This window comes from Bubalus bubalis, chromosome 6 (assembly GCF_019923935.1).
Source record: "Bubalus bubalis isolate 160015118507 breed Murrah chromosome 6, NDDB_SH_1, whole genome shotgun sequence".
Lineage (NCBI taxonomy): Eukaryota > Metazoa > Chordata > Mammalia > Artiodactyla > Bovidae > Bubalus > Bubalus bubalis.
The window spans coordinates 78,068,933-78,096,373 of NC_059162.1; the positions used below are offsets into that span (position 1 = coordinate 78,068,933).

At 39.2% G+C, this 27,441-nt stretch overlaps 2 protein-coding genes and 1 pseudogene across 17 annotated transcripts in view; 1 reads left to right on the top strand and 2 right to left on the bottom strand.

Annotated features, from left to right (window-relative positions):
- The window catches only part of MIER1 (MIER1 transcriptional regulator), a 71,780-nt gene extending 67,886 nt beyond the window's left edge, over window positions 1-3,894 (bottom strand). For 8 of the 16 annotated variants that reach the window (XM_025288506.3, XM_025288508.3, XM_025288505.3 and 5 more), the window contains exons 1-2: window positions 3,612-3,894; window positions 2,420-2,520 (exon numbers count right to left, since the gene is read on the bottom strand). In XM_025288506.3, the coding sequence (XP_025144291.3) occupies window positions 2,420-2,520; window positions 3,612-3,894 (384 nt within the window). Of the gene's footprint in view, window positions 1-2,419; window positions 2,521-3,150; window positions 3,290-3,319; window positions 3,337-3,611 lie in introns of those variants that run through there. The other 8 variants (XM_044944882.2, XM_044944878.2, XM_044944877.2 and 5 more) reach the window with 4 other exon arrangements.
- The window catches only part of DNAI4 (dynein axonemal intermediate chain 4), a 118,049-nt gene continuing 94,484 nt past the window's right edge, over window positions 3,877-27,441 (top strand). Inside the window, 3 exon segments of the mRNA XM_025288503.3 lie at window positions 3,877-3,926; window positions 3,928-4,044; window positions 15,272-15,455. Coding sequence (XP_025144288.3) covers window positions 3,877-3,926; window positions 3,928-4,044; window positions 15,272-15,455 — 351 coding nt within the window.
- On the bottom strand, window positions 22,082-22,998 carry LOC102393777 (annotated as a pseudogene).

Sequence of the window (27,441 nt, forward strand, 5' to 3'; positions counted from 1 at the left end):
ACTGAAATTGTCAGGAATATCAGGGTCTAGGACATACTTGAATGGGTATCCATTTTACTTATAAATGACTTCAAGTTTATTAATACTGTCCATCAATTTTACTATTTTTAAGTGGCATTATTGTTTAAGGGAAAAAAATTCCCTCTTCATTTTTTTTTGTAAATGTGGGTTAAGTGATTTTTTTTTTGATTCAGATATTCTAAAGGAAAAGAGAAATGGCTCCAATGTTGTAAGTCAGTGTTCACATATTGAATTCAGTATAGTTTTACCCACCTTCCATCTTATTTTAGTGATATATTTATCTTTAAAATTTTTAGGAGGGACTTCCCTAGCTAGCGGTCCAGTGGTTAAGACTCCATGCTCCCAACGCCGAGGGCATGGGTTCAATCCCTGGTTGGGTAACTAAGGACGTGCATGCAGTACCACGTGGCCAAAAAATAAAATAAAATGCTTATTTAAAAAAAAAATTAGGAGCCATCTTGTCATGTCATCATGTCATGTGTTAGTCGCTCAGTCGTGCCCAACTCTTTGTGACCCCTGGACTGTAGCCTGCCAGGCTCCTCTGTCCATGGGATTCTCCAGGCAAGAATACTGGAGTGGGTTGCCATTTCCTTCTCCAGGGGATCTTCCCAACCCAGGGATCGAACCTGGGTCTTAAAGAACACAAAGTCTTTCTCAAAACTCTTGTATACCTCTTCAGTATCAAATATGTATAAATTAACTATTCATTAGTCACAGAATCTTAATGTTGGATGTGACCTTAGAGGTCTTTAGTCAATTTCTAAACTGTTTAGGTAGGAATCCTTCATTCTGTTTCCCCACTACCAGGCTTTCCTGCCTATGCTTAAACAGCTCCAATGTACTCACCGTCTCATAAAAAGGCTGTTCTTTTCCAAAAAAAACCTCTAATGTTTGGAACATTTTTCTTTTTACCAAACCAGAGTCTACCTCCTTGTTATTGTCACCCCTTACCCTGAGTTCTTCAGCACTTTGGATTAATTCAACAGATGTCTTCTTTGTATCCAAATATAAACACTCAATATTTATACTTGGGTTAACAAAAAATAAATCTTTAAAGACTACTGATACTAGAGGAGCTGAAAAGGGGACATTACAAAGTTAAAGCCATGAGAAAATTCACCATTACATATGAGCTGTTTAAAATTATTACAATTTATAGTCCTTATTATTGTGATATCCAAAATGGTAGTTCTGTTAGAATTGTGTAGTAAAATGTTTACAGTTAAGTAAAAAGGTGTGGTTAATTCTAATTATATGTAAGATTTGTGGCTAATGTCCCAAAACAAAAAAAATCACTACAAAGCCTGAATAAATGCCTCTTTAGCTCCCATTCCCCACCTAAAGGCTTCCTTGTGTTCAGGCAAACTTACATTAACTTTTACCACATTAAGTTATTCAAAACTGCTATTATATTGGGAAACTATTTTTAAGCAATTTACTGCATATTCCATTAAAAAAATTATTTAACAATTTTATAGAGGTTGCAATACACACACATACACACACACACACACACACACCCCCAAACCCTTCAAAGTTATTTTGCTTTCAACAAAAGCATTTTAAAGTCTCAATTTTTCTTCAACCAGTACCCCAAACTAACCAATAAATAAACCTGGCAATTTACATGTACCTAAGAAATATATCCTTTTATTCAGGACCAATACCTGATTCAGATATAAGGAATATTATATACATAAGGTATGCAATTCAACAAAGTACCTCTCAAAATGCATCAAGAAAATAATTTGCAACAATTTAGACTCTGGGGCTGTTTGAATGAAATAGATTAACACAGTACATTCAAAATCCTAAAACCAAATTCTGTATCTAACAATTTTCAGAGTCCCTTTTAAGACCATTTTCTTAAATTTTTATTTAAAAGTGACAGCCTTCACATGATGTGCAGGTGAAAATGTATAGGTAACTACTAATTCGATTGAGAATACCTAAAAGTCAAAAAACTTCACCTATTTTTAAAAATGACATTTTAGATAGTTTTACCTTTACTGTAGCAGGCAGCATGTAAATTACAAAGCAGTAATGCATCACATTGGAAGTCCCACATCTATGCGACAATTAGCATCATCTTTTTCTTGGTTTGATTTTTATTAACACCACCCCAAAACACGTATATAGCCTTTTGGTTCTGCAAAGAACAGTTCTGGTTTTCCTTTTCGTAATTTTTACATAGTTTTATCCAGTGGCTCCATTTTATCAAATTATCACAAATTGGTATTTTGATAATATTGTTGACATGATTTTTAAATCTCATCCAAACTCTGGAAATTATTGGCCCATCAACCGTTCTCAAACACTGGAAAAGTAATATAACATTTATATACTTGAGGGAGTTTGGACTTTCCCTCCCTTAATCTCCAAGTGCGCCCCTGCCTACCAGCATCACATCCGTCTTGTCTGCATTGAACCTCAACCAGTTGGTTCTTAACCACGTCCGAAACTCAGCCAGGCACTGGGAGAATCGAGCCACCACACCATCTGGATCAAAGGAAAGAGAGCCTCAGTAGTAACGAGACTGGAGACAATGATCTTACAAGCTCAGTATTCAACCCATCTCTAATTTTTAAAGACAGCCAGGAATTAGGACAGGAATCCCATGATAATTTTAGAAAAACATTAATGAGCCTTGAGTCATGCAATTTGCAACTGATGATAAAGGAATAAAAGTGACTCAATAAATAGGTCGCCTCATTCCACCCATGACTGAAGAAAGGTTCACTCAAGTCCGGGTCACCTCGGCTAAGTGGCCTCAGTAGATCGGCCAGTCTTGTAACTGCATAAGCTTTTCTGCAAAATTAAAGAGTTTTAGCGTTGGAGGAAGTTTTAGGGATAACTGGGGCCCAGAGAAAAGTAGTGACTCGCCCAAGGTCACACAGCAAACGAGGACTAGAGATGGTCTCCAGGCCAGACATCTTTCCACCAAAAGCTGAAAAAACAACGCCATTCAAAGGTGGGGGGGTGGGGGCATCTGTCCCCAGGGATCCTCCCACGGGCTACTAGGACCTTTTTCCCTCACAACAATGCCCTCTACGGGCCTCTCCTCCCTCCCTTACTCCCTCCGAAAAGGGCTGCTTTGCCCAGGACCCGTTTGCCGAGGACCCTGCTCACCACCAGGGATGCAGTGGGAGCAGGAGTCTCCCTGGGCTGAGACAGGACCCGGAGATACAGCGCGAAAGAGGCGGGGCCACAGCGGGGTGGTCAGCTTGGCCCCACCCCGACCGGGTTCCTGGGCCGACTGGAGGAAAGGGCGGAAGCGGACAGGGCGAGGCGAACTCACTCCGCAGCGGGTTCCCAGCGCGCCGCCGCCAACGCCAAAGCTAAAGACCCAGTTGGGCGGGGGTGGGCGGCGGAGAGGAGCTGCGCATGCGCCTTGGGCGGCCGGCGCCACTCCAGGAGGGGCAGCCCGCTGGGCGCGCTCTCTTAGCTCCTCCCCGGAAGTGAAGGGTCTTCCGGGCGGTACTCTGCGGTGGGGGAGGGGAAGGAGAGAAAGGGGACCGAGGACACGTCGGTAGCCCCTTATCCCGAACAGGACTAGGAGAGGAGAGATGGTTTATGGAGGCTGCACTTACAGCCGCTGCTGCTGCCGCCGCCGCCACCTCCGCTGCTGCCGCCACCGCCTGAAGAAGCCCCATCCATCCGCCTGCAGCCCGGGAGACTCAGAGCCTGGGAGGGGCCTGAGGCCCGGGCCGCCCGCCTCCTTCTTCTAGTCGTCGTCCGGAGCTTCCTCTTGCTCCACCAACCCTCTGCCCTCCCCTCCGCCTCCTCCCTCCTCCTCGGCCTCCAGCCGCCAGCCAACCGCGCGGCCGCTTGTTGAGCCAGGGCTCCACCGTCTCCATGACGCCCGGCAAACATTCCCGTGCCTTGGCCAGAGCCGCTAACGCCGGCTTTGGGGTACAGGGGCTTCAGAAGCAGCGAGGAAAAAGGGTGGTTGACCATTCCGCAGCCAGTCGCCACCATGCCCATCTCTCCAGTAAACGGCCGCAGGCAGCCGAACGTCGGGGTGTAAGTTCGGATGCTAAAACTTTAGTCCATCCCCTTGGGTCCTGGAGGGAACCCTTTTAGAACTTATCGCTTCATCTGTGTGGAGTCAGCAACCTTGTAACCTCCGAGGTGGCAGTGTCTCCTTCCTTGGCACAGTACAGCCTTTTCCAAACCTCTTTTGAGAAAAGACCTCGTTTTTTTAGAACCGCCGTTCCTTCTGGCACTCCTGGTGTGGTGGTTTATTTCTCTCCAACTTGTTACCTTCGAGCTGTACCCAGATGTTCCATCTCTCAGCTTCTGTGAGCTATCAGACTGAACATTACTATGCTCTGTAGTCGAGGTTTTTTTACGCCTTCTCATACCGTCCTGCCTTAAAACTCATTCCAGCTTACAACCTTCTGTTCTGCAGCAGTTGGATTAAGGGCTGGACAGAAGCCCACAGCTTTACAGTTTGTCTCACTTAAAACTTCAAATGGTCGCTTAGTCTATCTATTCCACTAAAATTTCCTAATTGATTCATTCTCCCACACTTCCAGATCACTTTTGTTCTCTCTCCTCAAACCCTCAGCATCTCCCCTCTGCTATCTCTTCCAGCTCAGCTAATCTTTCTTGAGCAGAACTTCTTTCAAAGGTGTTGGGAGAGAATCTTTTTTGTCTCGGATATGGTACTCAGGTTTTTGTCCATTCTGAAACGTGAAAGTGTTAGTTATTCAGTCGTGTCCGACTCTTCACCATCCTATGGATTGTAGCCACCAGGCTCCTCTGTACAGTGGAATTTTACAGCCAATAATACTGGAGTGGGTAGCCATTCCCTTCTTTAGGGGATCTTCCCAACCCAGGGATCAAACCCAGGTCTGCATTGCAGGCAGATTCTTTACCATCTGAACCACCAGGGTTTGTCCATCCTACTACTCCACTAAAAACAGCTTGTGTGGTCAGCAATAACTGTCCAGCCAAGTGTAATGGCCATTTCTGTTTCTTAACTCACCCATCAGCAGCTTTGATCTAATTTACCACTTCCTGAGTTTTGAATCACTTCGTTTGGTTTCTGGGACACTACTGTCTCCTAATTCTCCTCTTGCTTTATGCCTATTCCTTTTCAAAATATTTTGCTGTTACGTCTTCAGTCTCTCCCATATCTAAATATTGGAGTGTTGATGGGGTCAGTCAGTCTTACAACATTTTCTCTTCACTCTTGTTTTTTGCCTTTAAAAATTACCCATTTGCTCACAGTTTACAAGTTTATCTGTCCAGCCAATACCTCTCCCAAGAAAACAGGCTTAAAATCAGATAGCTGCACTTAGAAGTTAATTGGCATCTCAAAATTCATATTTAAAACTGAACTTATTTTCCTCTCTAATCAAATCTGCAGTTTCCCATTTCAGTAAATGACAATTTCCATTCTTCCAGTTACTCAGTAAAAAAACTTTAGTTTACCTTTGACATCTCAGTACCCCCGTCTACCAGTAGTTTCTACCATCTCTGCATGCAAAATAAGTCCAGACCACCACTCCAGTGTCAGTAACTGTCACATTGCAGTAAACTCCTAAATGCTCTCTTTACTATCACCTTCATTCACTGTGGCTCTTCTCAAAAGTCTCTGATTCTTCCCATTTCACTCAGAGTAATAGCTCATCCTCTGTAGGCCACACAGGATCTCACCTTGGATGCTTCCCCTTGGCTAGTTATACTCTGTATTGTTCCACAACAATATCAAGCACCTTTTCCCACTTCAAGGCCTTTCAACAGCATTTACTGTTCTTTGGAATATTGTACCCTTAGTCATTTCATAATTCATTTGTTTTCTTCAGCTGTCACCTATCAAAGAGTCCTTCTCTAACTACCCAACATAAAATAATAAACTCTTCCCAGTACTTCCAGTTCCTCAACTTGCTTTATTATTCTTCAAAAAGTTTATTCTGTTTGGTACATTATATACTTTTTTGTTAATCTGTTTTCATCCAAGCTATGATGTACTCCATGAAGGCAGAGGTTTTTGTTTTGTTCACTGCTGTTGCCTAGACGGAAGATGATAAATATTTGCTGACAGCAAACAAATGAGTGTAATATATACTTTAGTAACATTGGTTACTGCTCCTCTTGTCTGGTTTTTTTTTACTTGTTGGTATGGAAATCTCAAAGTAAAATTAAGTTGACTTCATGTAAATTCTTAAAAAGTCATAAAACTCTCATAGTACCTGAGAGAGTGTTAGAAAAATTCCCTTGGGGATTTCTGAAACAATGACACATTCATGGGAGATTACCTATTAAGGAAAGAGTAGGGTGGGAGATGGACACTGACTTGACTCGATGAACATGAGTTTGAGCAAGCTCTGGAAATTGATGATGGACAGGGAAGCCTGGTGTGCTGCAATCCATGGGGTCACAAAGAGTCAGACATAACCGAGTGACTGAACTGAACTGGGGTGGGAAATAGGAAGTAGTATAACCTTCACTTTTTGAGGTAGCCATATTATCTAATTAAAAACAAAATTTCATACATACTAAAGTTTACAACCATTGGTTTGACCTAATATATTATTTCTTATCTTTCTCAGTTTAGGATTTAATACTGATCTCAGAAAGGATCTCATGAAACATGTATTTATCAATTTTTCACTTTCCCACTCCAGTTTTTCCTATATTGGGTCTTTCCTATTGGCTTAACAATATAGATTTTCCTCAGTTTACCATGAGGTTATGTCCCAGTAAACCCATCATAAGTTGAAAATATCATTAAGTAGAAAATGGACTTAATACACTGAGCCTACCAAACATCATGGGCACACGTGCTAAGTTGCTTCAGTCGCGTCTGACTCTTGGTGACCCTATAGGCTGTAGCCCCCCAGGCTCCTCTGTCCATGGAATTCTCCAGGCAAGAATATTGGAGTGAGTAGCCATTCCCTTCTCCAGGGGATCTTCCTGACCCAGGGATCAAACCCCAGTCTCCTGCATTGCAGGCAGATTGTTAACCATCAGAGCCAACAGAGAAGCATACTTAGCATAGCCTACCTTAAACATGCTCTGAACACTTACATTAGCCCATAGTTAGACTAAACCGTCTAACACAAAGTTATTTTATAATAAAGTGTTGAATATCTCATATAGTTGATTGACTACTGTACTGAAAATTAAATGATTGGGTACAGAATGGTTGTATTTGTTGCCTCCCCTTGTGATTGCACGATTGACTGGGAGCTGTGGGAGTATCATTTTATATTGTTGGCCCAGGAAAAGAAATTCAAAGTAGGATTTCTAATGAACTGTATTACATTCACAACATTATAAAGTCAAAAAATCATAGTTTGGAGATTGGCTGTATAGGACAGTTCCACTGGGGCGAAAAAAAACAAAAAGCACTAGTGCTTTCTTCAATGCTTTTATCTCACTTCTTTGCCCAGTTTATTCATTTCCTTTTGATTTGGGTGGGAGAAGAGAGTAGTTTTTATCTGTTCTTGTTTGTTATTCACTTTTCACATTAGGATCTTTAGCATATTAATCATAATTATTTTAAATTCCCAGTCTTAATTCCAAAATCTCTGCCATTATCTGTTGCGGCTCTATTGCTTCTTTCTTCAGACTGCTTTATGCCATGTATTTTGTTGAAAGCTAAATATGTTGCATCAGGTAATATAAACTGAGATAAGTAAGCACTTAGTGTGAAGTTTTGTGTTTATTTGCTTAGGAATCAGGCTGTTTACTGTAGTTGTAGGTTTCCGAGACTTTATTTTCCTCTGGTGTCCTGGTTTTTTGTCTCCTCTGGTTTTTAGGTTTCCCTAGAGACTCCTGCTTAGAATCTGAGCCTTGCAGTTCTTCCCATTGTAATTCCCTGTTATTATACAGAAGCTCTGTTGATGTGGTAAGATGTGCTGGGTGAGAATGGGAAGGCAGAGAGAAGTGTACCTTAATCCTATGATTAGGTCTTAATCTTTTAGTGGGCCTTTTTCCCTGGGCCATGACCTTCATAAGTAATTTTCAGAATTTTTTTTTTTTTAGGTAGAACAAGAAGGTTAGGTGGACTTCAAGTAAGGTATTTCCCTTTCCCCATGTTGCTTAGGCTCTGGTAAAATGGTTTTCCTTGAGGGCAGGCCTCTGTTAAGGATAACTAAACATTGTTTATATTTCAGAATGGTTACTTCCTGTCCCCCTGCTGAAACTGTCAGGGAGTTTTACTCTGACCTTCATCCTGGGAGCTTGCTGGAGCTCCTAAAGGTAAAACTTGATAAGTGTGGGGGCCCCTCTAAGGCTGGGCCCCCAGCAATTTTTTTCTCTTTTGAATTAGTTTACACTCATTTTTCAGCAATTAAGCTGTTGCCTGTTAGGTTTTCCTTCCACTTGTTAGCTCTAGTGGCAGTGTCAGTAAGTTGTGATTCTGTTATTCATACATCTCTTTCGGTACAGGGGTTTGCATGTAACCTCAATTCTCTGATGGGTCTAAGAAGACCCACTGATTTTCAGTTTGCTAAGCCTTTTTCTTGTGAGTACTGGATCGATGTCTTTTGCAGCCTTTATATGTCAGACCATAAACCACAAGTATCTGTGTTTACTCTTTAACCTTTGCATTCTATTGTCTCCATTGCTGTATGAAAATTACTGAGAGGTCAATAATGAGTAACCTAACGGTTTCAAAAGTCACCAAATTCAGTGAGCTTTCTTTTTACCTCACAGCATTTAACAATATCAATCTTCCCCTCTTTAACCCTGAACCAACCTTGAACTGGTTCACTTATTACTGGGCTAGGTGCCTTTTTTCTAGTTTTACTTTCTACTTCCAGTTTCTCTCCTTGGCCCATTACCCTCTCTTTGTAGCTCTAGGTTTTTATTTTGGAACTCAGTTCATTTATTATCATCTCCATGAAAGTTTCTCAAATCTGTATCTTTAGTTCTCACTTCTGTTCCTTGAAATTCACTTTCCTCTTGATTTTCAACTGCTACCAAACAACTCCACCAGATTAGCACTCATAATATCTAAAATTGAACATGTCTACAATTTAACTTTTTATTGTGCTTTAGAAATGAAGGCTAATTTAATCATGCCCTTAACTTTATGAGGCCAGTACTATTATTAACCTTAATTTATGTACAAGGAAGGAAACAGATTAAGAGACTTGCTGAGGAACACATAGTCTGTGAGTTATTGGATGAGTTTGGGGATTTAAATTGACCTAAGTTTGTTCACATGTAAAACATGGCAATTAAATATCTAATAAGTTATTATAAGATTTGAATTAGGGTGGTTATCATTTGTAATGTATAGAAATGCTGAATCGCAATATTGTGCTCCTAGAACCAACAGTGTTGTAGGTCAATTATATTTCCATTTTTAAAGGGTGAAATAAGTAAAAAAAATTGAATTACAAAAGTAAGTGGAAGTAGTTTGAAGTTTAAATGTTAATCAGGATGGTTATTATCAGTTACAAAGTCCTATTCTGCAGGGCTTCCCAGGTGGCGCTAGCAGTAAAGAACCTGCCTGCCAGTGCAGGAGACATGAGAGACACAAGTTCAATCCTTGTGTCAGGAAGATTCCCTGGAGGAGTGCATGGCAACACACTCTAGTATTCTTGGCTGGAGAATCCCATGGACACAGGAGCCTGGTGGCCTACAGTTCATAGGGTTGCAAAGAGTCAGACATGGCAAGCGACTTAGCATGCATGCAAGCATTAGTTCTGTGTCTGTTGTGTTTTAAGGGTATTTGGACTGTTTTAATCGAGTATGGTTAAGAAACAGACACAGAAAGAACTAACATAAAGGACGAAGTTAGTTTGTTTTTAAATACTCATAGATCCCTAAAACCAGGAGGCATGGCATGCTGAACCACATAGAGGGGTACATGAAGAGGCACCAGGGCCAGGCAGGATGTAGAACCAGCAAGAGGAAAACCCGGGCAAGAAGCTTTATTGTGGTTTCCATGGCAAGGAATGGACAAACCAGAATAAGCAGATGTAGGAATAGCTTGTTTGAATAATTTTAAAGGTTCTGGGTATTGGGCCTATCCCTAGGTTTCTGGTTCCTGTCCTTGCACTGATTGCTGCAAGTGGATAGTGACCCAGAGAGTGAGGTCTCTGAGAGCCTGCTGAAGGAGGAGGTTGAGGGTATGGACTCTGGATTGATTGGTTTGCATATAAATGATGTGTGCATGGTAAGTCGCTTCAGTCACGTCCATCTGTGCAACCCTATGGACTTTAGCCTGCCAGGCTCCTCTGTCCATGGGATTCTCCAGGCAAGAATATTGGAGTACATTGCCATGCCCTCCTCCAGGGTATCTTTTGGACTCAGGAATGGAACCTGAGTCTCTTATGTCTCCTGCATTGGCAGCCAGGTTCTTCACCTGGGAAGCCAATATAAATGGTGTACTTGTAGGCAAGTCCCTTACTATGCATAAAAATTGATTAGCTCTGGAAGGTGCAGTCCCTTCAGGTGCAGCAAATTCCTAGATGTCAAAACATTAAATTACAGAAAATAAAAAGATATGCTTAAAACATGCTTTATCTAGGATTTGTTTTATTTCTACATTTCCCCACCCCAGGTTAAGCTTTGATTACTTCTCACCTTGCCTATTTCCATAGCATTGTAACTAACAGTCTTCTTGCTTCTAGTGTGTTCTGTATATAGCTGAATTTCTCTGAAATATAGTTTTGAGTAGCTTACTCTTCTCTCTCAAAGGCACTCTCTTGCTTGCTTAGTAAATTTCAAAGACTTAGCCTGGTCATTTTATTTTTTCAAAGCTTATTTTCCTTCATGCATCTAACCAAATCATGTAAGATTCTCTGTATATACCACCTGCTTTTCTACTTTTATTGTTCACAGTGAGCTTTGCTCAGGGTGTATTTCCTGTCCTGCTCCAATACCCTCATCCCTCCTCACCTGCAGCTTCATTAGACACAAACACACTTACATACACACCACACACACTTCTTTTGAATTTGACCTGCATTCATGCCTGACTCAAATGCCACCTTCATGATTTCTCTGCTTACTCCTCTCACCCAAAGTAATCTTTACCGCAACTTTCGTTATATCTTAAGTGTAAGTCTTTTGAGGCAAATACAATTTTGTACTTGCATTGTAATCATATATATATTTTTTCTCTTATTAAGACTGTCAACTCCTTAGGGCCCATATCTGATTCATATTGTATCCCTGCCAGCATGTAGCCTTATGCACAGTAATTTTATAAATAACAGTTGGATAAATGAAAGAAATTGATTTGGTTTAGATTGAAATTTCTACCTTCATCTCATTAAAATAAAAAGAGACTAATAAAGACACTTTTTCTTAAGCCACTCCTCCTTTCCTCCTGCGGTTATTTCATTGTGAGATTTATGTATGTGTTGCGTGCTTTAATGTCATTAGTCTCTTTTTTCATAGAAGTGATCATCAGGTGTTCATTATATAGATACCAATTATATAGAATGTGTTATATTTTCCGGTTACTGCTGTAGACACTGAAGACATAGGGGAGAACAAAATAGATTAGGTCTCTGCTTCAGAAACTCAGGAACCTACAGCTACATACCTCTTGTATCATGATTATTTTTCAGGCAAAACTTTCAAAGTGAATATCTCCTGAATGTCATCCTATTCATTGCCCACTAATTTGCCTGTATTAAAAGTATCTGTTTTCTAACACAGCTAGGATAGATATGTACCATACATTTCTAACATAGTTGACTACAAGTATTTATTTCAATTTTTTAAATTTACTGGTATTTTTTGTGTCAAATTTCCCACTGTATCAGGCAGAGTACTAAGAGTTGGGGCTTTCGTGGTAGACATAAAATATGGCTCCTTCCCATAAAACTTACAGTCTGAAAATTGGGAGAGTTTACTGAGGATTCTCATTAGATCACAGTAACTACCTAATTGGTATAAGCAACATCATTGCTAATTTGTTTCTATTTGGTCCCTGTAGGGAATAAAAGAGGAAGGGCTGGTTTATGAGTAAATGTGATATGATTTCATTATGTATTTATTTAGCTTGAGATGTCTAGAAGACATTTAGCTGGAGCTATCCAATTAGACTGGTAAGCATTTGAATATGAAGATTGAGAGAATGTTTTGAATTGGATATAATGATTTGGGAATTCATTCAGCAATTTTTTTATTATACAGCTACTGTGTATTGGATACTACTGTAGGCACTAATCCCAGGGACGGGGGAGCCTGGTAGGTTTCCGTCTATGGGGTCTTACAGAGTCGGACACAACTGAAGTGACTTTGCAGCAGCAGCAGCAGCAGGGATACAGCAGGCAACAAAAGAGCACAAAGTCCCTAAACTTGTGGAACTTAGATTCTCAGGGCTGGAGGGTTAGGTGGGGAACATCTAATTCATAAATTAGATAAGTAAAAATATGTTAGAAGTACTAAGGAGAAAAATTAAGCAAGGGGATATGAAGTATTTGAGGGGTATTTGACATTTTAGATAGGGGAGCTGAAGAAGTCCACATTAAGAATGTGGCTTTACGACCTGGAGACAGAAAGGATGCTAAACATGTACATGTGTGGGAAGAACATTTCAGGCAGAGGAAATAGCAACTGCAAAGGCCTGGCATGTGTGAAAAATATCAAGGATGACACTGTGACTGAAGCAGAGTAAACAAGGGAGAAAGTATTGATCATGAAGTCAGAGCTCAATCTAGATGCATGTAGGACTTTTTAGGTTATAGTAAGATTTTAGGTTTTTACTCTGAATGAGATGAGAAACAGAGTAGTGATATGATCTAACTTGTGTTTTTAAGGATCACTCTGGTTACCATGTGAAGAATAGACTTAAGGGAATTTAGGTTAAGTGAGAAGATCAATTAGAAGGCTTCTGCAGTAATTCAAGAGAGAGGATAGTGTTTGGATCATGATAGTGGCAACAAAGAGTGATGACCAATGATTAGATTCAGGATACATTTTGAAGTTTTTTTCACCTGAACAACTGGAAGAAAAACATTACCTTTGACAAAAACGGGGAGGACAGCAAGAGAATTAGGTTTGAAGTAGCTCAGTCGTGCCCAACTCTTTGCAACCTCATGGACAGTAGCCTGCACCAAGCTCCTCCGTCCATGAGATTTTCAAGGCAAGAGTACTGGAGTGGGTTGCCATTTCCTTCTCCAGGGAATCTTCCCAACCCAGGGATCAAACCCAGGTCTCTCGCATTGTAGACAGACGCTTTACCTTCTGAGTCACCAGGGAAGTCATCCAGTAGAGAGAAGCTTATGATGCATGAGAGAATGACTAGAGCAATGTCCGTAAATAGGCAAAAAGGAATGGAATCTAGAACACATGTAGAGGAATTGACCTAAGCAAGAATCATGGATAACTCATTCAGAGTAATGGGAGAAATAGGGAATATAGACACACAGAGAGAGGCAAGTGCACAGATGTAACAGTGGGAGTATTTGAAAGTTACCTGATTGCTTCAGCTTTCTCATTTAGTTAGCGGAAGGTAAACACAGGAGAGGAAATGTTGATATTCAAGAAGTGTGAAATGATGACTTTAGAAGGGGTATTAAAAATTAACCAAGGTAATGCAGTGTGGTTGCTGTCACATTAAGGACCAACTTTAACAATCTGTAATTTAAAATGAGACCTGGCATCATGGTTAGATGTTTTTTCTCTAGCTTCACTTACCCACACAGGCTGAGTTAAATGCAGTGTATTAATAGAAAATTTCAGGAACAGTAAGGACAACAGATCAGGATATCATTGCCATTCAAAAAATGGTTTATCACTTATCAATACCAAGAGGAGGGGACCACATGGAAAAGCACTGGGATTTGCCACTGGCAGAGGAATTGATGTGCGACTGAGCAAGCACATCAGTTAAGGGCTTCCCGGGTGGTACTAGTGGTGAGAACCTGTCTGCCAATGCAGAAGACATAGGAGATGAGGGTTTAATCCCTGGGTCAGGAAGATCCCCTGGAGGAGGAAATGGCAACCCACTCCAGTATTCTTGCCTGGAAAAATCCCATGGACAGAGGAGCCTGACAGGCTACAGTTCATGGGGATGCAAAAGAGTCGAACAAGACTTAGCAACTAAACAACAGTGCCCACGATATACTAGGTACTGTTTTGTGTACTAGTGATACAGCAATGAACAAGACGAAGTTCTTGCCCTAAAGATGCTTACGTTCTAGGAGAGGAGCATACGACAACATACAAAGTGTCAGTAATAAATTCTATGAAGAAAAATAAAATGTGAAAAGCAGATTGTGGTCATTTTCAAGTATTGTATTCTTGTCTGATCTTGTTATGATTTGGAAAGTAAAAGTATTGTTTGAAATGTTTTCTTTGGAAACACACTGCCTTTTTATCATTTAAGGGGCAATCGTTCTTATTTTAAAGAAGCCTGCAGCACAATTAGAGTACTAGAATGAAAGAATGACTAGATTTTTGTCTTAAGGAATTTCGAGAATTGATCCAAAAGTGAAATCATACTTCTTCTCCTGGATGCAAATATTTTTATTATATTTTCTCTTCTTATTAAAATCTATTATGTAATTGTTCAGGCAGGAACATGATATTCTTTCCCAGGTTTTATTACTCATGCTTCACTCTGCCTACATAACTGCAGTCTACACCTATTTATGATTACTATGTGTCAGGCATTTCCTAACCATAATATAGAAATGAATACATTTAATCCTCATAATAACCTATGTGTGTGTGTTCAGTTGCTCACTCATGTCTGACTCTTTGCAACCCCTTGGACTGTAGTCCACCAGGTTCCTCTGTCCATGGGATTGTCCTGGCAAGAATACTGGAGTGGGTTGCCATTTCCTCCTCCAGGGGATCTTCCTGACCCAGGGATTGAACCCATGTCTCCTGCAATGGCAGGTGAATTCTTTATCACTGAGCCACCTGGGAAGCCAGTAACATATAAGATACTATTACTACCCCCATCTTACAGATAAGGAAACAGACCCAGAGAAATGTGTAGACTTTTGATCTGACTGTCTGGGTTTCAAATTTCAACTCTAGTAGGAATGCTTCCCTCTAAGCCTTTATGGTTTAAATAAAATAATGTTATAGCAACCTCTTAGAATTATTGTGAGGAAAAAATGACACAGTGCTTGTAAACATTCTAGAACTATGCTTACATATAATGAGCTCTCAAGTGGCTACTATTTTTTTTCTTGTTTATATGATCAGATTGTTTCCATGTTTCTAAGTGAAAGTTTGCTTTTTTTTTTTTTAATCTGTTGGCTAATATTTCTTCAATCCTGGATCTTCTGTGTTATATTTTCTTTTCCTGACATAGAAACGTTGGCTTAGGGCCAAGGAAGTCTATTAGCTTTGTTGGTCCAGGAAAAGGAGCTCTAATGAAAGGAGGATATGCTGGTGCAAACCAAAGCAGAATGGCTATGTCAAAAAACATGATGATTCTACCTGAAGCAAAACAAATGGAAAAAATGACTATTTCCTCTGCAAAGACAGTCACACAGGTAATATTCTTTAGAATTCCAAATTTGTTTGAAAATGATGCTGGTAATAAATGGATTCAAATGTAAGAGGTAGAAAGTATGCTGTTGTTGTTGTTTTTTTTTCCGAAATTCTTTTTAGGTTTTACACTTAGGTCTGTGATCCATTTTGACTTAATCTTTGTATATGGAACAAGGTATGGTCAGCTGTTGTTGCTGTTTTTGCAAAGAGGTATTCAAGTTTTCTAGCACCATTTGCTCTGCACCACAGGGCATGTGGGATCTTAGCTCCCCAACCAGGGACTGAGCCTGTGCCCCCTGCATTGAAAGGCAGCATCTTAACCACTGGACCACCAGGGAAGTATGCTGCTTTGAAATAATACTTCTAATACAGTACAGGCATACCTCAGAGATATTATGGGTTCAGTTGGAATAATACAAATATCACAATAGAGTGGGTCTTGTATAGTTTTTGGCTTCCCAGTGCATATAAAAATTATGTTTGTGTTATACTGTAGTCTAAATAGAGTGTGCAATAGAATTATGTCTAAAAATTCCAATATAGATAACTTAATTAAAAAAATCTTTAATGCTTGTTGGAGAAGACTCTTGAGAGTCCCTTGGACTGCAAGGAGATCCAACCAGTCCATCCTAAAGGAGATCAGTCCTGGGTGTTCACTGGAAGGACTGATGTTGAAGCTGAAACTCCAATACTTTGGCCACGTGATGCGAAGAGCTGACTCATTTGAAAAAACCCTGATGCTGGGAAAGACTGAGGAGGAGAAGGGGACGACAGAGGATGAGAAGGTTGGATGGCATCACCGGCTCAATGGACATGGGTTTGGGTGGACTCCAGGAGTTGGTGATGGACAGGGAGGCCTGGTGTGCTGCGGTTCATGGGGTCAAAAAGAGTTGGATATGACTAAACAACTGAACTGAACTGATGCTAACCATCCTCTCAGCCTTCAATGAATCATAATAACATCAAAGAGCACTGGCCACAGATTACCATAACAAATACAATAATAATGAAAATATTTAAAATATTGTGAGAATTACCAAAATGTGACACAGAGACTCAAAATGAGCAGATGCTTTTGAAAAATGGTATCAGGAGTCTTGCTGGATGCAAAGTTGTCACAAACCTTCAATTTACTTTACAAAAGCCGTAATATTGAAGTGCAATAAAGTGAAGTGCAATAAAGTGAGGTATGCTGTGTTGTGCTAAATCGCTTCAGTCGTGTCCAACTCTGTGACCCCATGGACTGTAGCCTGCCAGGCTCCTCTTCCATGGGATTCTTCAGGCAAGAATATTGGAGTGGGTTGCTGTGCCCTCTCCCAGGGGATCTTCCCAACCCAGGGGTCGAACTCCTATGGCTCCAATATTGTAGGTGAAGTCTTTACCACTGAGCCACTGGGAAAGCCCGAAATGAGGTATACCTATATTGATACATTGATTTCATTAGAGTCTTTACCATATAACTAACAAATCTTACAGCCTAATATTGGCAGTTGGCTCCTATTATTGTTATTAGAGTGGAATAAAGAGAGTCTACTCATGAGCTTAAGAATTAGTCAGCTCATGCTGCTATAGTAAAATACTGTAGATTGGGTGGCTTATAAACTTATTTCTTATTGTTCTGGAGACTGGAAGTCTAAGTCCTAACATGGAGGAAAGAGATTTAGCTAGCTCTCTAGTATTTTTTTGTAAAGGCACTAATCTCATTTGTGAGGGTGCTACCTTCATGACCTAATTACCTTCGAAAGGTTCCACCTCCCAATACCATCACACTGGGATCAGAGTTCCAGCATATGAATCTGGTGGGTACAAAAACATTCAGTCCATAATAATTATATACATATTACATATACATTATATATTACATACATATTATATAGTATCAACAGCACTATGTAAAAGGTATAATGCATCATGACCAAGCGGAGATAATACATGCAAGGTTGTTCTAATATTCAAAAGTCAGTACTATTTGTCTTATCAGTAGACTGAAAAAATGTGATTATCACAACAGATAAAAAGAATTTGAAAAATTCAATATCCATTAATGATAAAAAATTAATAAAAAACCATTTCAACTAACTTGAAAAAGAATTTCCTTAGAAGCATTCTGAAACCTACAGTTACTAGTAATCTAGTAACATATAAAAAGAATTTTATGCCTTGAGTGCATTCGTTTCATAAGACTGCCATTACATAACATCACAAACTGGATGGCTTAAACAATGTCCTAATCTGCCCTTCCTTAGGGACGCTAGTCAGATTGGATTACCTCATTTTAATTATCTCTTTAATGGCCCTATCACTAAATTCAGTCACATTGAGAGGTCTGGGAGTTAGGGCTTCAACATACGAATTTTTTGGTAGGGAGAGACAATTCAGCCCATAACAGTTACCAAGTGGGGTTTATCCCAGGGATGCAAAGTACTTTAACATCTTAATATCAATGTAATTTATTATATCTCATATCAGTAGAATAAAAAATGATGATCATCTCAATAGATTTAGAAAAAGCACTTTGCAAAATCCAACATCTTTTCATGATAAAAATGCTTAAAAAACTAATAATAGAGGGGATTCAACTTGATAAGGGACATTTATGAAAAACCCACTAACATCAACTTAGCAGGCAACTGAATGCTTTCCCTTTGATGTCAGGAACAAGATAAAATTTTCTTGCTGCTTCTATTCAGTTTTGTACTGGAGGGTCTAAAAATAGCAATTAGGCAGAAAAAGAAAGGCAACCAGTTTGGAAAGGAAAAGGTAAATCTCTGTTTGCAAATGACATAATGTTATGTACATAAACTCCTAAGAAACCCACCAAAAAGTATTAAAACTAGGGAACTCCCTGGCAGTCTAATGGTTCAAACTTGGTCCTCTCACTGTGGTGGCCCAGGTTCAATACCTGGTTAAGGAACTAGAATTCTATAAGCTGCGGCATGGCCAAACAAACAATTAAAATTAACTAATGAGTTCTTCTAGATGCAGGATACATGATCAATATACAAATAAATTATAGTTTTTACATTTGGAATAATTTTAAAATTAAGGAAACAATATCACAGTCACATCCAAAACAGTAAAGTACTTACAAATAAATTTAATAATAGCAGTGACATCTTCAGCTCCAAAAACTGTAAAACATTACTGAATGAAATTAACAATGATCTGAATAAATGGGAGTGCATCCAAAATTTATGAGTGGAAAAACTTACCATTGGTAAAATGGTGGTACTCCCCAATTTGATCTGTAGATTCAATACAATCCTTATTAGAAATCCCAGCAGACTTCTTTGTACAAATTGACAATTGATTCTATAATTCATATGGAATTTCAAGAAACCCAGAATAGACAAAATACTCCTGAAGAATAAGAATAAAGTAAGCAGATTCTCACTTCCCATTTTCAAAATTTACTACAAATCAACAGAAATCAAGATAGTGTGGTATTGATTGGCACAAGGATAGACATACAGATCAATGAATAGAACTAAGAGTCTAGAAATAAACCTATTACATCAATGGTCAACTGATTTTTGATAAGGGTATCATGACTGTTTTAAGAGGGTCTTCAATAAATAGTGTAGGGATGACTGGATAGCCACATTCAAAAGAATGAAGTTGGACCCTTACCTCATACCATATCAAAATTAATTCAATATGAATCAAAGACATATATATAAAGCTAAAACTAAAAAACTTAGAAGTGGTAAATCTTCATGGCCTTGGACTTTGAAAAGGATTCGCAGATATGACACCAAAAATGTGAACCACAAAAGAAAAAAAAAAAGCAGATGATTGGACTTTACCAAAATTAAAAATATTTGTGTTTTGAAGAACATAATCAAGAAAGTAAAAAGTCAACCCACAGAACGGGAGAAAATATTTGCAAATGATCTATCTGTTAAGGGATTTGTATATGAAATATGTAAAGAATTACAACTCAAAATAATAGACAAATAACCCAATTAAAAATTGGTCAAGGAATTTGAATACTAATTTCTCCAAAGAAATGAGTCAAATATATAAATGGTCAAAAAGCACATAGGAAGATGCATGACATTATTAGTCATCAGAGAAATGCAGATCAAAACCAGTGAGATCTTTACTTTATACTCATTAGGATGGCTAGAATCAAAAAGTCAGATGACAACTGTTGGCAAGGACATCAAGAAACCAGAACCCTACTGATAGGAATATAAAATAGTCCTGACACTTTGGAAAATGGTTTGGTAGTAACTCAGAAGTTTAATGGCACCCCACTCCAGTACTCTTGCCTGGAAAATCCCATGGGTGGAGGAGCCTGGTAGGCTGCAGTCCATGGGGTCGCTGAGGGTCGGACACGACTGAGCGACTTCACTTTGACTTTTCACTTTCATGCATTGGAGAAGGAAATGGCAACCCACTCCAGTGTTCTTGCCTGGAGAATCCCAGGGACGGGGGAGCCTGGTGGGCTGCCGTCTATGGGGTCGCACAGAGTCGGACATGACTGAAGTGACTCAGCAGCAGAAGTTTAAACATACTCTTACCAAATGACCTGGCAATTCTACCTCTAGATATATATACACCCAAGAGAAATTAAGATATATTTCAAACTCTGAAACTTCAAACCCTGACTATTCATAATAGTCAGCAAGTGGAAACAACCCAAATATCCAACAGTGGGCAAATAACTAAGCAGAATGTGATATATTCATACAGTAGAACATTTTTCAACCACAAAAGGGAACGAACTACTGGTGCATGCAGCATTGTGGATGAATCTTGAAACCATTATACTAAATGAAACAAGCCAGTTACAAAATACCACACTCTTTGTGATTCCACTCGCATAAAAGTCCAGAATGGAGAAATCTATAAAGACATGAAATACATTAGTTGTTGCCTAAGACTGGGAGATTGGACTGAAAGGCAAAAGAATGGGGCGGCAGAGGATGAGATGATTAGATAGCATCACTGACTCAATGGACATGAATTTGAGTAAATTCTGGGAGATAGAGGAGGACAGAAGAGCCTGGCATGCTACAGTCCACAGTCTGAAGAGTCAGATATGACTTGTCCACTGAATAGCAATAACAAGGACTGGGACAGACAAGTGTTAGGGACAAGTCAAAGGATACAGAGTTTCTTCTTGAGGTAGTTCTAAAGTTAACTGTGGTGATGGTTGCTCATATCTGTGAATACGCTAAAAACCACTGACATGTACACTTTCAAAGCTATTTAAAAAGATAATTCTTGCAGATTGTATGTAACTTTATGCCAATTTTAAATTTTGAAAGATTTGAAAATTAATATAAAATGGAAAAATTAACATTTTAAAAAGAGAAAAATGAAAATTGGAAGCTTTTATTAAAGAAATGAGTAATTTAAAAATCTTTTGTCAAAGATAATTCCAGGCCCATATGGTTTCACTAGTGATATATGCCAAACACATAAGGACAAAAACAGAACAAGAAAAGTGGGTATACCATAAAACATTTTATGAGGCTAGACTTATCCTGATATCAAAATCTGACTACAACAGTATGAGAAATAAACTTTACAAGTCAATCTCACTTGGAAACATAGATGGAGAAATCCTCAATAAAATATTAAAATTCAATAACAATAGAGACAATACATTGTAAGAAAGTTGAGTTTATATCAAGGAATTAATATTGGTTTAACATTTAAAAATCCATCAGTGTAATTCACCACATTCATAGCTTAAAGGAAAAAAAGCATATGATCATCTCAATACAGTATTTGATAAGATAAAAATTTTATTCTAGATTTAAAAGATTCTTCTGAAATGAAATCACAAGAAATTTCCTTACTCTTATTTATAAAATCCTACAGCAATGATCATATTTAATGGTAAAGCATTTCTAAGAAGGAACCATTTCTATCCAACATTCTTGGAAGTCTTAGGCATTTCAGTATGATAAGAAAAAGAAATGTAAAGTATAAGATTTGGAAAGGAAGAAACAGAACTTTGAATATTTGTAGATGACACAATTATCTACATACAAAATTTTAAATCACCTAGTAATTATCAAATTAATAAGAGCTTAGCAAGATTATTGGATAACAAAAATAATCAAAAGCAAAAAGTATATACCAGCCGCACACATTTCAAAAATTACATATTTTTTAATGATGCCATTTATAATAGTACTAAAATGCATTAAATACTTGTGGATAAATTTAACAAAGATACATATAACCTATAAATTTTGCTGTGCGATATTAAGACCCAAACAATTGGAGAGAGAGCTGTTTATGCATAATAAGAGCCCATATTCTAAGTATATAAGTTTTACCCAAATTTTGATTTATAGGTTCTTTGCAATTTCAGTCAAAATCTCAAAAGTTGGTTTTTTTTTAATTTTATTTTTTCCAGGAACTTATTAAGGTAATACTAAAGTTTATATAAAACTGCTAAAGCATAGGCATAACCAAGATACTCTTTTTTTTTTTTTTTCACATACATAGATTTTAATGGTTTAAAAAAAAACAAATTTGTTACTTTAGAAAAATAAATGCAGTGCATTTTCAGCACTGTGATCACCACAGACTCTGATTGCTCAGTCCACACATGAGTAGTAACCGACTTCTGTGGTTATACGGCTTCTCTGCACTAATTCCCATCAGGCCGAAAAACATTAGGGCGGGTTAAGTAAAGACCGAATTGTTGCACAAAGGAACATTTCCTCATCAGATCCCACTGATCTCTTCTGTGCCCGTTTCCTGGGCAACCTTCTTGGTGAAGCTTTATTGATCTGGTTCAGAGTTTCCTGAGGAATCCAGCTCATGTCAACGTCGTTTTGACTTGAGGTTCCCATCTCTACCTTCTGAATGGGCCTCTTGCGCTTTCTAGATTCCAGAAGCTGATGAAGGCAGACGACAACCAGCAGCCCGAGACCAGCCAGGAACATGTACATAAATATGGTTTCTCCATCTAACCCATCTTCTCTCTTGATAATTGTAACTGTTTGATTGAAGACAGCATCTTGGAAAACATTGCCGTTCAAATCCTTGTAGTTCAGGTTGATGACCAGACCGAAGGGCCGGCCGCCCATGGGCTCTGCGGGGATGAAGGAGTACTCAAAGGTTGCCTATCTCTGGGGCGGCATGACCGTGTTCAGAGGAAGAGCGGTGAAATTCTGAATATAAAACTGGTAATCCTGAGGGTAACTGGAATGAGGCGTCGAGAGACTCGACGATAAAATCTTCTGTACCCTTGTTTGTAAAGCCTACCAGGAACTTCACAATGTTATTTGCTGGAAAATCTTCTTTCACAAATAGGATGGTTGTATCTGCACTTGGTGAAGCTTCAGGTTCACCTGATACATCATCTTCCTCTTTATCTTCAGCCAAATCTGTTGGTTCATCTTCTTCCACCTCTGCTTCATCGTCTTCATCTTCAATTATAGAATCTTCCACTGTTTCTTCATCTTCTGTAAGATCCTGAGCCACTGCCAATGAGCCTCCTGGGCCGCCTCAGAGCAGGAGGGTGGCGGGGAGCACCAGCAGGAGAAGCAGCAGCAGGCGGCCGAGGGACCTCATAGCGCCGCCACTCCAGCATCCAGGGCCCGACCGCGAGAGCTCTCCGCCGCTCCGGAGCAAATCCAAGATACTCTTTTTAAAAGATTTCATTTACTTATTTTTATTTTTGGCTGCACTGTGTCTTCGTTGCTGTGCATGGGTTTTCTCTAGAGGCGGAGAGTGGGGACTACTCTCTAGTTTTGGTGTATGGGCTTATCATGGTGGCTTCTCTTGTGGGAGAGCACAGGCTCTAGGTGCATGAGCGTTGGTAACTGCAGCATGTGGGCTCATTAGTTGCAGTTTGCTGGCTCTAGGGCATTCAAGCTTTAGTAGTTGTGGCACAAGGGCTCCTTAGTTGTGGCCTGATGGCTCTAGAGCATGCAGGCTTCAGTACTTGCGGTATGCGGGCTCAGTAGTTGTGGCTCGTGGGCCCTAGAGCACAGGTTCAGTTGCTCCTTGGCGTGTGGAATCTTCCCGGACCAGGGATCCAACCTGTGTCCCTTGCATTGTCAGGTAGATTCTTATCCACTGTTCCACCAGGGAAGTCCCCAAGATACTCTCGAATAAGAACCATGTGAAAGGACTTACTCTCCTAGGTAACAAATTTTATAAAAAGTGTAACATTAAAGGTATAGACAAAAAGTCTACAAGTGACTCAAGCACATATAAACACTTGTTTTATAATAAAGGTACACTAGAGAGTAATGGGAAAATAATAGGGTTTTCAAAAATTCTTGTTGAAACAATTGGGTATTCATATGGAATAAAAACATATTGGCTTCATTTCTCATAGTATACACAAAACTCAATTCCAGGTGTATTATAGTTCTAAACATGAAAAGCAAAAATATTTTCATAATTTAAGGATTGGGAATGTTTTCCTGGATGAAAAATCTAAGATGTAAACCAAAAAGGAAAATGTGATAAATTCAACTGCGCTAAGAAAAAGAACTTCTTTTTATTAAAAGATACTACAAAGAAAATGTAGCATATTAAAAAGCAGAGACATTACTTTGCCAACAAAGGTTTGTATAGTCAAAGCTATGGTTTTTCCAGTAGTCATGTATGGATGTGAGAGTTGGACCGTAAAGAAGTCTGAGCATCAAAGAATTGATGCTTTTGAACTGTGGTGTTGGAGAAGACTCTTGAGAGTCCCTCAGACTGCAAGGAGATCAAGCCAGTCAACCTTAGAGGAAATCAATCCTGAATATTCATTGAAAGGACTGATGCTGAAGCTGAAGATCCAATCCTTTGGCCACCTGATGTGAAGAGGTGACTCATTAGAAAAGACCCCGATGCTGGGAAAGACTGAAGGCAGGAGGAGAAGGGGACAACAGAGGACGAGGTGGTTTGATGGCATCACCGACTCAGTGGACATGAGTTTGAGCAAACTTTGGGATATGGTGAAGGACAGGGAAGTCTGGCGTGCTGCTGTCCATGCGGTCGCAAAGAGCTGGACATGACTGAGTGACTGAACAACAGCAACAAGGAAAAGGAAGCCATAAAGTGAAAGATGACATTTTCAACACATAAAACAGAAAAGATTCATAGAACATTTTGTTGTAGTTCAGTCACTAAGTCATGTCTGACTCTTTGTGACTCTGTGGACTGCAGCACACCAGGCTCCCTTGTCCTTCACTGTCTCTCAGAGTTTTTTCATATTCATGTCCATTGAATGGGTGATGCTATCTAACCATCTTCCTCTGCCATCCCCTTCTCCTTTTGCCTTCAATCTTTCCCAGCATCAGGGTCTTTTCTAATGAGTCAGCTCTTCTCATCAGGTGGCCAAAGTATTGGAGCTTCAGCTTCAGCGTCAGTCCTTCCAATGAATATTCAGGGTTGGTGTCTTTTCAGATTGACTGGTTTGATCTCCTTCCTGTCCAAGAGACTCTAAAGAGTTTTCTCCAATGGCAAAGTTCAAAGCATCAATTCTTTACTGCTCAGCTTTCTTTATGATACAACTCTCACATCCATACATGACTACTGGAAAAACCATAGCTTTGACTAGACGAATCTTTGTCGGCAGAGTAACGTCTCTGCTTTTAATATGCTGTCTAGGTTGATCATGGCTTTTCTTCCAAGGAGTAAGCGTCTTTCAATTTCATGGCTGCAGTCACCATCTGCAGCGATTTTGGAGCCCAAGAAAATAAAATTTGTCGCCATTTGCATTGTTTCCCCATCTATTTGCCATGAAGTGATGGGACCAGATGCCACGATCTTAGTTTTTTGAATGTTGATCTTAGTGTTTTACACTAAGGAGTGTTTTACACTGGAGTGGGGGGCAATGGCACCCCACTCCAGTACTCTTGCCTGGAAAATCCCATGGATGGAGGAGCCTAGAAGCCTGCAGTCCATGGGGTCGCTAAGAGTCGGAAATGTCTGAGCGACTTCACTTTCACTTTTCACTTTCATGAATTGGAGAAGGAAATGTCATCCCACTCCAGTGTTCTTGCCTGGAGAATCCCAGGGACAGGGGAGCCTGGTGGGCTGCTGTCTATGGGGTTGCACAGAATCGGACACAACTGAAGCAACTTAGCAGCAGCAGCAGCAGGTTTATCATAGCTTTCCTTCCAAGAGAAGCAACCGTCATTTAATTTCATGACTGCAGGACGTTTAATGAACTCTAATGTAAATTTTAAAGAGACAGAACTCAATAGAAAAGTGTGCAAAGGACATGTATGGGACATTTTCCTCCGAAAAAGGAAGTCAGAATGGGAATAGGCATATGAAAAGAAGTTCAACTTTATGAAAAGTTCAAAATGAAATACCTGTATACCTATACCCATACTAGTTTAAATTTCTAAATCTGACAATGCTAGTTGTTGATGAGAATATAGAATAACAGCAACTGTCACAATGCTGGTAATCATAAACAGCTTACAGTCAACTTGAAAAAGAGTTTGGCGTTATTTAATCATGCTGCTAAGTCACTTCAGTCGTGTCCGACTCTGTGCAACCCCATAAACGGCAGCCCACCAGGCTCCACCGTCCTTGGGATTCTCCAGGCAAGAACACTGGAGTGGGTTGCCATTTCCTCCTCCAATGCATGAAAGTGAGAAGTGAAAGTGAAGTCGCTCAGTCGTGTCCAACTCTTCGCAACCCCATGGACTGCAGCCCACCAGGCTCCTCCGTCCATGGGATTTTCAATACCACATCTATCTGTCCCTTACAGAAATGCATTCTTGTGTATAACAATATGCTTTTACATAAATATTTATTGAAACAGTTTTCATGATGGCCAAAAACTGGAAACAATTCCGTGTCAATTAAAAGTAAAATGGACAAATAAAATATGATATGCTAATCCAACAGACACAACCAATCACCAATAAATTATTGGTGATTATAAACAAACTATTATACATGCAACAATATGATGAGATAAATAAAAATGAGCTGCTGAACAGAAGATGTCAGATAATTCAGTCATAATATATGACTATTATAAATTTTAAAAACTAAATTGCCTTGCCAAACTAGGTAAATACTAAGTGCTAACCAAAATCTGTAGCAACCAGAACTCTCTCATACTTTGTTGGTGGGAACCACTTGGGAGGAAAACCTTTTAACAGTATCTACTATATGTGAACATAAAAATAATTCCCTACCCAGGGATCTCCCTCAGGTATACACCCAACATGAATTCATACAGTATAGTCAGCAAAACACATGCACATCCATCTTAATAGTGGCGTCATTTGTACTAGCCAAAAATTGGGGAACTACCGAAAATCTGTGAACAATAAATAAATTGTGATATATTGACACAATGGAATATTGCACAACAGTGAAAATTAACCATCTGCAACTCTACTTAACCATATGAATGGCTCTCACAAATGTGGATATAATTTTGAACAAAAGAAACCAGATACCAAGGGTACATGCTTCCTGATTTCATCAAATAAAGTTTACAAACAGGCCAAACTAATCCATGGAGTCAAAATAATCATTACCTTTGGTGTAGGAGATGGAGACTCTTAGGGAAGGAACTTCTAACATGCTGGTAATTTTCTAAGTCTGAATGGTAGGTACCTGGGTGTCTTCTGTTTATGAAAATATATTAAGCTATCATTTATGTGTATAAATCTATGTATATATTACTTCAATATAAGTTTTTAAAAGTAAATGCTGTTATTTAGGAATGCATACTTAAAAAACTATTAAAAAAAGAAAGAAAATAACTGCCAAAATCAAGTTAATGATATTCACTTGGGAGGGAGGGCGAGGCAGTAACACAGAAGGAGCAAAAACCAGCGGAGCTGTTTTTGTCTAGAAGGAGCAAAGTCTCCTAGAGGTTGTTTTAAGTGTTCTAATTTTTTACTTTAGTTGCAATTATAACAATGTTTGCTTTGTATTATTTAACTATATTGTTATGTTTTAATTACATTTCTGTATGTGTTAAATTTCATAATTGAAAATTAGCCCAAAACATATAAGCCAAAAATGTGTAGTAACTTGGGT